The sequence below is a fragment of the Osmerus eperlanus genome, chromosome 6 (genome assembly GCF_963692335.1).
Source record: "Osmerus eperlanus chromosome 6, fOsmEpe2.1, whole genome shotgun sequence".
NCBI lineage: Eukaryota > Metazoa > Chordata > Actinopteri > Osmeriformes > Osmeridae > Osmerus > Osmerus eperlanus.
This window is the reverse complement of record NC_085023.1, coordinates 18,646,435-18,658,588: the sequence shown is the minus strand read 5'-3', so window position 1 is coordinate 18,658,588 and position 12,154 is coordinate 18,646,435. Positions and strand designations below refer to the sequence as shown.

The 12,154-nt window shown below is 46.9% G+C and overlaps 1 protein-coding gene across 1 annotated transcript in view; it reads right to left on the bottom strand.

The window, feature by feature from the left end:
* Nucleotides 1–3,963: 3,963 nt before the first annotated feature.
* atrnl1a (attractin-like 1a) overlaps nucleotides 3,964–12,154 on the bottom strand; it is a 100,318-nt gene continuing 92,127 nt past the window's right edge. Inside the window, 2 exon segments of the mRNA XM_062464538.1 lie at nucleotides 3,964–5,476; nucleotides 11,907–12,022. Coding sequence (XP_062320522.1) covers nucleotides 5,343–5,476; nucleotides 11,907–12,022 — 250 coding nt within the window. The 3' untranslated portion in view covers nucleotides 3,964–5,342.

Sequence of the window (12,154 nt, the reverse complement as noted above, 5' to 3'; positions counted from 1 at the left end):
CTGCTATGTTTATATTGACTGGAGATCATGAATCCCTCAGCTACCTAGCGTTATTTCTTCTTAGCTTGTGGAAATGTACAATCTATTGTATAAAATGATGATTAAAAAAAGTTGACTCATGAAATATTCTTGTTTCCTTGTGGTCTTTTGTCCACATGATGATGATGAGATATAGCAAGAGAGAAAGAGGGGGGGGGGGGGGGGGGGAGGAAGACACTGGTAATTAAACCAGTAGAAAAGTAACAGTTATAATAATGATTTTCTAATTTGCCCTGTCTACAAAAGACAGAGTAGTGAAATGATACAAGCCCAGCTTCTTGATAGAACTTCGTTCAGTGTTTAAAACACTGAACGAAGTGTTAAAATGCTATTTACACACACAATTGACACACAAAAAGGACTGAGGAGAGATCAGTAACTGCTGACGTGCAGCGACAAAAATTTTACCTGAGACAAGCGGCCAAGGTCAATCCAGGACACCAGCCGTGGGCCTGCTAGCATCCAGTCAACCCCTCCAGCTGTCAGCTGGTGTAGTACTCAAGATATTGTGGTGGGAAATTGATTATTGGGCAGGGTGGCAACCAGTGAGGGAGACAGGGGTCAGATTTTGAGGCCTAAGATGGCGGACAGAGGCCTACGCAGTTAAGGAAACACTCCAGGATCAAACCAGAACAGGGAAGATGTCTAGTGAGGAGTTGGTTTGGCAATCTTAGGATGGGGAAAGAGTGTGTGTTTAGAGTAGAGTGGCCTGTTATGAGTACGAACTTGCATAACAAGGAGGATGCAAGACAAATCAACAAGATTGTCTAAGCATAAAGGAGGGGGGTTCAGCTAGCTTACAGCTGAGAACGATCATAAAGTCAGGACTTAAGAGCTATAAGTACCCTAAAGACCCAAAGTCATGTCTCAAAAGTGACAGGCAAGGCTCCCTAGAACAGTGAGAAGAAAGGGGGGCCAGGGTGAGTCAGCATTAGGGGAGACTGTGGTGTGTGCGAGTGTCTCAATAGCGGAACAATAGGGTTCTTGCCAAAGTTTAGAAGGTAAAACCCATAGAGCAGAAGCCAGAAGGAGAGATGGAGGATGGAGACATGGGTTGAGAGGATGGAGACTGAGGGCTGAGGTGAACTGGAGTTGAGAAGAAACTAGAACATGTAGAAGTGGGGGCTTTTGGGGTAAAGGAAGTTGATCAACACTTTAAGAGCCAGGGGATGTGCACAAAGTTTTGGGGTGGATAGGAACGGGTTAAAGAACCTTCTAGAAGGTTCTAGAAGATTGTTTAATATTGAGAGGCAGGGTGGGGGTCTGATCCTCATATCTGTCTATATAATAAGATGTCCAAGGAAATGTGAGTGCCTTTTAAACCTTCCGTGTATGCTGCATCTGCCTTAGTGAATAAACCATCAAGCCACCTCGACTTTGAAAGATATTCTGTCTCCGACTCCGATTTTTGAGAATCTTTCTGATCGACTTCTTCAACAATATTTTGCAAACAGACCCTTTTAGACGACCATTGCCTTTTTGCCTCTTTCAACAAGAAAGCGAGAGGACTGTGAACAGCGTTTGTCTTTACCACAAGGAACAGGAAGTAGAAGCTACTACATCCTGTGCTTCAGCATCTATGTAGGGCCACTGTGTGCCTGACCTTAGGAGGACCACAGTTTAGGGATGAGTAACATGACGACTTCTCACATCCCCGTTTGTCTCTTTGAACTTTGTCCTGATATCAAACCGAAAATGTCACAGGTGTTTTATATCGACACGATACCAGATTGTGCTGGCTTTGAACTGATGTCTTTGTGAAGCGTTTGTAGTTGTTGTTAGAGAGAGAGAGAGAGAGAGAGAGAGAGAGAGAGAAAGAGAGAGAGAGAGAGAGAGAGAGAGAGAGAGAGGGTGAGTTGGGGAAGATAATAAACAGCTGATGCAGAGGCAGAATGCAGCGCTGACAGCTGTCTGCATGACATGGAAACACATGTAGAAGGTTGAAGAGAAAAACTGGTTCCAGTGTTTGTTTGCAGAATCCAACGGGGTTAAGGAACTGCAGTTCAACTGACTCGAACAAAATCTCAAACTATTATTTTGGAGGAATATATAAAAGTGTAAATGATGCTGACAGGTTGTCCCTCAAGTCCATACAGTGCATAAAAAAGAATAATGCCGATATTTTGTAAGCTGAGCTCTCATTGAGGAAAGGAGTTCCCAAGCGAATACATTTGATGAAAACAGATAGATGTGGCCTAGGCTGAAGAGGCGTAACACATATTATCGGAGAAGGAAGAGTGAAAAGGGTATTAATGTCAAATGCAATGCTAAACCTTGAAATGAAATCCCCTTGGCAGAAAAACACAACGGTAAAAGACAGACATTGAGTATTAATTCTCATAAATGTGGGCCAAATTGGATTTTTGATAGCGGGAGTCAACCGGCTCTTCACTGTGGAGATTGAGATTATTACAATGTATAAAGCTCCAGTCTAATGACCCTTTCTGTGAAGCGGCTTCATTTCAAACCCTGGTTTGACCTGCAGAGGTGTCTGAGGTGGGGAGCTTACCATTTACTCCATCATGAACTGTAGTAGGCAAGTGAATGATTTAATAGGTCTCATAAATACATCTCACAAAGAGCTTGTTTATATGGTCGGCCTTCATCCTTTCTCAGGGATAATTTGTATAAAACTGACGAGATGAAAACAGAGGGATCTGTAAAGATCCATCCTCTGCCAGTGTCCTTGGTGTAATGCAGGGTCTGAAACCAGGGAGAAGTACACAAAAACAGACCAGTCACATGACCAAGGCCTTCATTAAAGTCCATTAATTGGTCACATGGGGCCTGAGCCAGAGACACAAACCTTTCCCTCGTGGGCAGCTCTGTGTCACAGAGACAAATGGTTTATGAATATTAATAAATGCTCTCCTCCTCCTTGTTCCTTTTATTCTCATCCTGGTGTAATTATGTTGGTGTTTTACAACCATGATATACTGTTGGCACCTCTGTTTCCATAAAAAGTCATAAACATGTTATAGCAACAGCGTCATAGATTCGCACTGTCCAAACGTGTCTGCAGTTTTGCTGTTTTTATTGTGGCGATCAGGCCTGCTGGCGTTAGTGCAGGCCACTCGTGACTTTTCAGGGTGAGACTGTGTAGGCAAGAGGTCAACAGTGTCAACATTGCTCTGTGAGAGTGGGAGTCCAGAGGACAATACGCAGAGTGTGTGTGAGATGAGCGTAGTGTGTGAGATGTGTGTGATTATATGGTCATATTAAGAGTGTGTGTGTGTGTGTGTGGGGGGGGGGGGATCAAAGGACAACTGTCTGCTTTGTTAGTCAGCCAGTCTCCCGGCATTTTACTAATTCCTGACATCCGAGTCAGTCGGAAGGAGATGGCTCACCGTCGCCACGACAATACAAAGATGGAGGTTTGGACGAGACATCCATCAGGGGAGCAGGGCCAAGCCTGACCCCGGGAGAGCAGACCGTCAAGTGGGGGAGGACGGTCAGGGTCTGTACATACACACACACACACACACACTCTCTCTCACACACACACACACAGGAGATGGTGATGGGATTAAGCATCGATGTTTAGTACTGAATAATAGCAGACATATGGGAAGAGAGAGAGAGAGAGAGAGAGAGAGAGAGAGAGAGAAAAGAGAGAAAAGAGAGAAAAGAGAGAAAAGAGAGAAAAGAGAGAAAAGAGAGAAAAGAGAGAAAAGAGAGAAAGAATGAGAATAAGAGAAATAGTCAGTATGTATAAGAGGCAGGGACTTTAAATGCATGAAATTCAAACTGTATGTAGTTACTAATCTGTAAGTATAACCTGCCAGTAACATCAAATCAAAGGCTACTTGATCAATGAGTATAGTCCACTCTGCTTGGAATGTGATCAGACTGAAATCCTGAGCACACTAATCCATACTGAGGATACCTGAGACCGGACACATGAGATACATTCTCCAATGACAGTATGAAGAAGCATCAAAATGTTTAATAACTTTGCATATTTGTGCTCATATGCACATAACAGTTGTGAGCTGCCCTTCTGTAATACAAAGTTCAACAAATCTGTGTAAAATACATTACATGGAATTCATTCGTTTACTTTACATTTATACATTTCTGACTGTATTCACAAGTTAAAGTGTGGCATTTATACATCCACACCCATGCCAGGAAAGAACTAAATTATTATGAACATATACTGTAGAATGCTTAGAACAAACATTTTAACAAAGGACGCCTACTCATCTAAACATGTAAACAAACATTCAACATTTTTTGCAACGGTAAAAACAAAATAGCAATAACCCTTTGAGTGATACAGTGCACATATTGTACAGGTGAGATGGAGGATCTGGTGTTGGCTTAATAAACACTGCACAGAAAGAAGTGGGAGTTTGTAAAGCTACAGAAGTTAGGTGTAGTTTTGAACCTATATGCCCTTGTCAATATTACAGTTTTACAACACACAACAGCAAAATAAAACAGTATACAAAATGCAATTGAAATTGTAAATAAATTCATGAATCTTAAATAAACACATGCGCAATGATATGTTTACTGACACAGTTTTTTGCAGAAAAAACTAAGCATATGTTAAAACATCTTCACAGATCTGGTGACAGATCTGGTGATATGACGCGGATATGTTGCTGGTATGAAACAGCTTTATATTGGTATTACAAATACCTGAAGTTAAAAACATTGATGTAGCAGTTATATTCCTGTTTTGTATTTCTATCAGCGCACACAGACATGAATATGGAACCCAGCTTTAGAACATAGTACCCTTTTCCTACAGAATCCTGAGCAGAACTTGTTAGAACTGCAAGGCTTATACAGCTCAGTGTATGGGGCGAGGAGGATCACAGGCATTTAGTTGTCCAAGCCACATAAAAAAACAAAAACAGAGGAGCCATTTTGTATTCTTAATGTATCTGATATGAAACGGGGAGGTAAGCCGTCCACTTCTTCTCAGTCCAGGATGCTACTGTACACACTGAAGTCCATGCTGCACCTTCCCAGAGACTTCTGGAAATCTGCTCCTGCGTTTCCTGTGGAGTGGTTCTACTCTGGGACCGGAGGGACCAATGACGACAAAGCCTCGTCAACCTGAGCGGGACTTGTCTGATTTCAGGCCTATCAGAGAAATGTCTCTCTGAGATGAACTCCACCCCCGGCATGAGGTGAAGAGGCACAGGTCACTTAAACCGCACCTCAACCAATTCCACAAATGACGGATAAGAAGCTTCTGGAAGTTATCTACACAAGAGTTCAGAGAGCGTTCGCGTAGAGAAGCGACCTCAGAATTGGGTCTGACAGGCGTGGCGTGGTTGCGGTTGCGGTCAGGCGGGTTTAAACGCAGGTCCCTGGTGATGCACCGTGTGTGGTTTGCGGATCTTGAGGCCCAGGTGCCTGTCTTTGATGTCTCCTGGTCTCTGCTGCGAGGTGTCCACCAGAGCGCTGGCTATAGCTATGCCTGGAGAGACAGAAGGTGGGGAGGAGAGGGGAGAAGGTGAGAGAAAAGTGAACTTCAAAGAAAGGAGGTCTGAACAGCGTGACATGTGAAACACACAGCAGATAGAAATGAGTTCACTCTCTCCTGCCAGCCAGCAGCACCCCCCCCCCCCCCCCGCTCCCCTTCCGACAATGTCTGAACCCAACTCAGCCTATCAGGGTTCGGCAGGAGCCGCTCAGAGGCTTCCGCAGGTTACCGAGCCGTGTACCCCCCACCACACACACACACACACACACACACAAGGGCAGGCTTCTCTCCGAGCAACCCGCTGTCTGATGGTCAGCTAGCTACCCACAATGCAGCCTAGCGGTTGTGACGACCGACAACAGGAAACACAATGGCAGCAGATGTGAGTGTCCCCTCCTGGTCTCCTGCAGTCGTGGGCTTGAACCCTCAGCGGTACGGACGCTTCTGGGCGCTGGCGGCCTTGACAACACTCATTAAGACAGACAGAGAATCTGTTCACACTGAGCCAAGTAAACAACGCAGCAAAACAAGGAGAAGCTCACTGTAGTCCTTTGTGTAATTTGGTCACAACATGTTTAAGCATTTCACACTCAAGTGATTTAGTAGGGTTTTTTTTGCAGGAGGAAAAGCCGATTATGTGTGTGAGTGTGTGTGGGTGTGTGTGTGTGCGCATATGGACATGGCAGACTGTGTTTCAGTGTTGTCTCTCTCCATCATGTACTGCCTGCCATACACAGAAGGCCAGCTCATAGAGATTACCCAACAAGAGGACTGGGGGGACGGAGTGAGGAAGAGGAAGAGGAAGAGAAGAATGATGAAGATGATGAAGGAAATATGGTGAGAGGGAACCTTTGGAGGTTAGAGAGAGAGGGAGAGGGAGAGAGAGAGAGAGAGAGAGAGAGAGAGAGAGAGAGAGAGAGAGAGAGAGAGAGAGAGAGAGAGAGAGAGAGAGAGAGAGAGAGAGAGAGAGAGAGAGAGAGAGAGAGAGAGAGAGAGAGAGAGAGAGAGGGAGGGAGAGAGAGAGAGAGAGAGAGAGAGAGAGAGAGAGAGAGAGAGAGAGAGAGAGAGAGAGAGAGAGAGAGAGAGAGGGAGTTTGAGATCATCGGACGTGGCAATCAGAGCCACCTTAATGACCCCTATCTCCGCCACACTGGATCAGATATGTTTAGATTGGAGAGAGCTCTAGTTGTGAATTGGCATGACACTTGACAGCTTCCTGGTTTACAGGTGACAGTCAGGTTCTCCACTCGAAAGTCACAGCTTCATCACTTCAAAATGACCGCCTGTCACTATGGCCCTCCGTAATTACTGTACATCACATCGCTATGGGAACGTCGTCCGGCAGGAACTTCTCAAACTTTGACAGTGTGTCCCTGACAGCCCTGTCCCATTCCAAACAGCAACCTCTCCCCATGCCACCTCTCACAAAAGTAATTATCTTCTCACAATAACATTTAAAGATTACACCCTCACTGTGCTTCCTCTAAAAGTTTCAAAAGCAAGAAGAGAAGATAGATTTTCGTTGCCTTTTTCGAGATACCGGGACGCATCGCTCTGACACCTCACAGAGCGGCCAGGACTTTCTGGCTGAACAGATACAGTACAGACGTCTGCAAATGAGATTAATTGCGCGAGGTAATCAAATCAGCATCCAGGTGAGTGCAGGTGTCAAGAACTCGTCGCTAATGCGACCCTCGTCACATTAATGGGATTGTTTTGTCAGGTCAGACATTGGGTCATTAGGCCCTGATGGAGTAAGTGGCCAGGATAAGGAAACACCGTCTCTGGAATACAGAGACGCTATGGTGAGTTATAGAAGGTCAAGTTTGGGCGTCCCAGTGGCTCACTGGGTAAGAGCGGCGTACCGTTAAGGCTAAAGGCCCTTGCACACTGAGTGCAACATTTTCATATGGGTTTTTCTCTAATCGTCAGCCTCAAAATTCGGTGGCTCTGAATTGTCAAATAACCTCTCAAAATGCTGGTTATGGATTGCGAAAAACACAGAAAATCGAACCCGATCCAAACTTTTTTTTGGCGATGTGTAAGCGCGATTGACATAACATGAGGTTGTATTTATTTTTTTAAGTGCGAACATTTCGGACACAAATTTTGGACTTGGTGTACAAAGGCCTTAACAGCTAACGCAGGGTCTTGGGTTTGAATCCTGCATTTCCTGCACTTCCTTCACTTTCTCCCTGCCTTCCTGGCCCTCTCCCAATGTCCCATTGAGAAAAATAACGTGGAAAAATGGCACAAAACTGACGTTTCCAAAGAATGTCCTTGATACAGCGCTACTGTTTCTACAATAACGCGGTTGTTTGGAAAGGCAAAGGGGTAACTGAGACCTGAAATGAAATGGGATCTTTTGTCAACCATAATGACTCTGCAGTCTGCTTACTACAATACCTTTTGAAATTAGAACACAAACAAGACCCAACAAAGCACAGTGTACTGTACCTCCCTGAATGTCCTGACGCCAGCACATAAGGACTATTGACTCAGACCTGTATGCCAAGGCCGGACAGGGCTAGAGTTACAGGCTGGTGTGGCTTCCCAACAACACTGATTACAACAGCATTTAACCTCCTGCCCTCCATCCCCTCTCTCTGCATCCCCCCACATTCTCCATTCCACATCCCTCCCCCCTCCATCCCCTCTCTCTGCATCCCCCCCAGATCTCCATTCCACACCCCTCCCCCCTCCATCCCCTCTCCCCATCCTACCATCCCTCCGTCACTCATCCCTCCATCCCCCATCTTTCCATCATTCTGCTGACCAGGCGGGATCTCTGTTCCAGCAGAGAGAAAAAGCCTTTCATACAGCAGCCAAAGAAAGTGTGAGATGATCTACCTGAAAAGAACATCCACACGACAAACCAGTCCTAGCAAACCAATGAACATGTGTTTGATCCTGTCATCCTGTAGTGAACAGAGTGCTGAGATAAGAAACAGAGAGGCACAGGAGGGGAACTGTGCCTGCAGGTCTGCAGGGTGGCTGCTCCTGTACTGTAGAGCAGAACAGCCTGTCTGTGGAGAAGGTCACCGTATCGAGGATCCATTCTGGGTCAATGGCTCGGTTTCCTGCTTTGTTGTCCAATCCCTGTCAAGCGGCTCTGCCCTCACCACCCTCAGAGGGACACCGCGAGACGCAACACGGCGCCACTCGTGACCTCGGCCAGTGCGCCGTGGGAAGTGTGTGTTCTTCACGGAATGCCAACCCAGGTCAGGCGCGAAAGCCAGTAGTACTGTTGTGCCACGCGCACACACACACAGTGTCGTTGTTGTTGCTGACCAGAGAGGGAATCTCTCTGTGTCTTCTTAATGCCACAGACCACACGGTGACAAGGTGTTCCCAACTTCTCACGGTTAAGGCACGCCAGTCTATCCTATACAGGCCGACGCACACACATGGACATACAAATAAGACGTCACAATGCATAAACAAAAACAAGTGTGTGCGAACATGCACACCTTAAAGATGAGCCTGGACAGGGTCCGCTGGGTCGAGGGTGTAGGAGAGCCCGCCAGACGAACAGACAGATGGAGATAGAGAGATGAAGCCAAAAGGAGAGAGAGAGATAACTGGGACCTGTGATTGTGCTTCTTTTCCATCTTCCCTCCATTGGCTTGGAGAAAAGGAAGGGTTTTTATCAGGGTGTTACCGTGGAGACTAATCTTCACAGGCGCCATGGGGATATGCTAATCTTGTTGCCGGGTTAGAAGGGTGCCACCATGGACACTAACATCGCACAGCAGTTCAGGGGACACTCATCTACCCCTCTCCCTCACCCCCTCCCTCCCACCCCCCCCCCTCTCTCTCTCTCTCTCTCTCTCTCTCTCTCCCTCACCCCCTCCCCCTCTCTCTCTCTCTCTCTCTCTCCCTCACCCCCTCCCCCTCCCCCTCTCTCACCCCCATCTCTCTCTCTCTCTCTCTCTCTCTCTCTCTCTCTCTCTCTCTCTCTCTCTCTCTCTCTCTCTCTCTCTCTCTCTCTCTCTCTCTCTCTCTCTCTCTCTCCTCTCTCTCTCTCTCTCTCTCTCTCTCTCTCTCTCTCTCTCTCTCTCTCTCTCTCTCTCTCTCTATACCATCCTCTCTGTATGTGTGCTTATGTGCGTAATCAGACCTGTAGACACAAAGGCTTAAAGGACCCCATGGTTTCAGATACTTGTAATCTTTTCACACCGATGGACACTGTGGAGAATTGTGTGCGTTTCTGTGTTTGTGTGTGTGGCTCTAGGAGAACTAGGATGAGTGTGCGGTGTCTTGCTGTGCTTTTATAGTTTGTCTATCACCTAGCATTGTTGAAAGTTCATGGTTTCTATACTTACTCTGTCATCAAACACCAGCTAGGAGCTACACATTATGTCTCTGTCGTTGTCTCTCTGTCTCTCTTTGTTTGAGTCAATGTGTTTGTGAAAGTACAATATGCGTGTTTCTGCTTGCAAAAGTGTGTTTGTGCACATGTGTGTGTGTGAGTATCATCTCCTCTGAAGGCAGCCTCTCTGAGTCTTTATCCACCTGTTCTATCCTGGGGCACTGAGCACTGCTGAGCTCAGCATTACACAGCAATACTGCTGAAACGCTAGGAAACACACACACACACACACCAGAAGATCCCTACAGCTCATCCACTTTTTTCCAGCCCCTTAGCACCAGCTGCCAGATATAAAACATACACACTACAAGTTGCCATAACACACAAGTGGAAAGGAAAGAAATGAAAAGTCGTTGGATAGAGGAAAAAGAGAGGGGGAGAGAGAGAGAGAGAGAGAGAGAGAGGGAAGGAGAGAGAGAGAGAGAGAGAGAGAGAGAGAGAGAGAGGGAGAGGGAGAGGGAGAGGGAGAGGGAGGGAGCGAGCGAGCGAGAGGGAGCGAGCGAGCGAGGCGAGCGAGAGAGAGAGAGAGAGAGAGAGAAGAGAGAGAGAGAGAGAGAGAGGAGAGAGAGAGAGAGAGAGAGAGAGAGAGAGAGAGAGAGAGAGAGAGAGAAAAAGACAGAAACAGTAGTGTTATCTTCTCCCAGTTCGCATGAAGCAGGTCAGAATTATGGTGACGCCAACACACCAGGGGTAGGAGCGGAGGATGAGACCGGAGAGGAGAGGAAAACAAAGAAGAGAGAGAGATGAAAAATAAACCATCCTCTCATGAAGGATTCCTCTTGAAGTGAGTCCGTCGAGGGACGAGGCGGAGATCGTCTGGAGTGACTTCACTTCCTGTTCTCAGATCCATGATGGAAATATTCTGACCCTGTCAGAGCTTCTTTAGGGAGGGAGGGCAGGAGAGAGACAGCGAGAGACGGACAGACAGGGAGATCCAGAGAAATGTCTATCCATTTCATCTCCGTATCTCTCTTTCTGCTGTGTGCGCGTGGAATCAGGGTTAGGAGTTAAATCGTGACGGTGTGTAGTTGGGTTCTATCAGTCTCTGGTGTGAATGCTACTGAGGTTAATTTCCCCATCATTCCTCTCAGGTTAGCATGCGTCAGGTGCTCCAGGACACTCTCTCTGTGGTGGATCAGACCAGTGACAGCACAGCAACCAGCAGCTTGATTCCAAAGATCTCTCTCTCTCCTCTGTTGTTGGCCTTTGGTCTGCCTGCCTCACTGCCTGCTTGTCTGTCTATCTGGTGACTGCATGTGTCTCTGCCTGCCTTCCTGCCCGCCTGCCTGCCTGTCAGCCAGACTGCCTGCATGCCTGTCTGCCGGCCTGTCAGCCAGACTCTCTGTATTCCTGTCTTGCCTGCCTGACTCCCCAGTTTAGAATCTTCTCCATTGAAGAAACACAAGCAGCTTTACCTCAGCATGAGAAGCTGCTGCCTTCTGGAGCAAAGTGCTTAATTCCCCCTTCGTCTTTATCACAGCTCTAGGCATCCTAGAGCTGTGCCCCTCACACCTGCTCACGTAATACACTCTATTCTGGAGAGGGTAGGAACACACTGACTGACTGACAGCACTTACCCAAAAAGACAAGGATGCTTTGGAAGAAGGTGGAGATGGTGTGTGGGGGTTGAGTATGCTAATTAAAGTAGTTTGAAGCGTGTTTGTGTGTGTGTGAGAGAGTGAGACAGTTTGATGGGTGCTGACAGTGCTAAGCCTATTTCAGATAGGATATGCGTCGTTAAAAAGGCCATCTTCTAATTCATTTCCACAGCATGGCAGCATATATAGCTCTTCTGTAATATCAGGTCTCCGTCTATGGCAGCAACACAATCCCGTTTGGCATAAGGAGAGTGTTCTGGAGGAAAGGATCGATCCAGACGGCTGCTGTAATTCATCCTGATATAACCTGTGACCTTCTCTACCTTCCTTTAAAGCCAAAAGTGTACGTGGGAAACATCATGTTCTAAATTAAACAGAAAAAAGTAGCTGGCTGGAGAGATGGTGAGTTGAGAGCGAGGCGGGTCGTGTGTGCGTGCGTGTGTCAAGTTCTTACCAGATTGTCCTGGAGGCGGTATACCCGATGGAACTCTGGGTAAACACAAGAGGACGGTCAGAACGCCAGCTTTGCTTCCCCAGCAGGGCTCCACGGCGGATGGGCTTGGGCATGACCTGGGGACGGGAGAGGAGAGAGGTCATGCAGAGTCACACAACGCTGACCAATCAGAATCCTAAGCTTGTGGGGGCCTTCAATGCCTGCACACCACGGATATGTACACCAACTGATAGGACGAGATTTCAGTG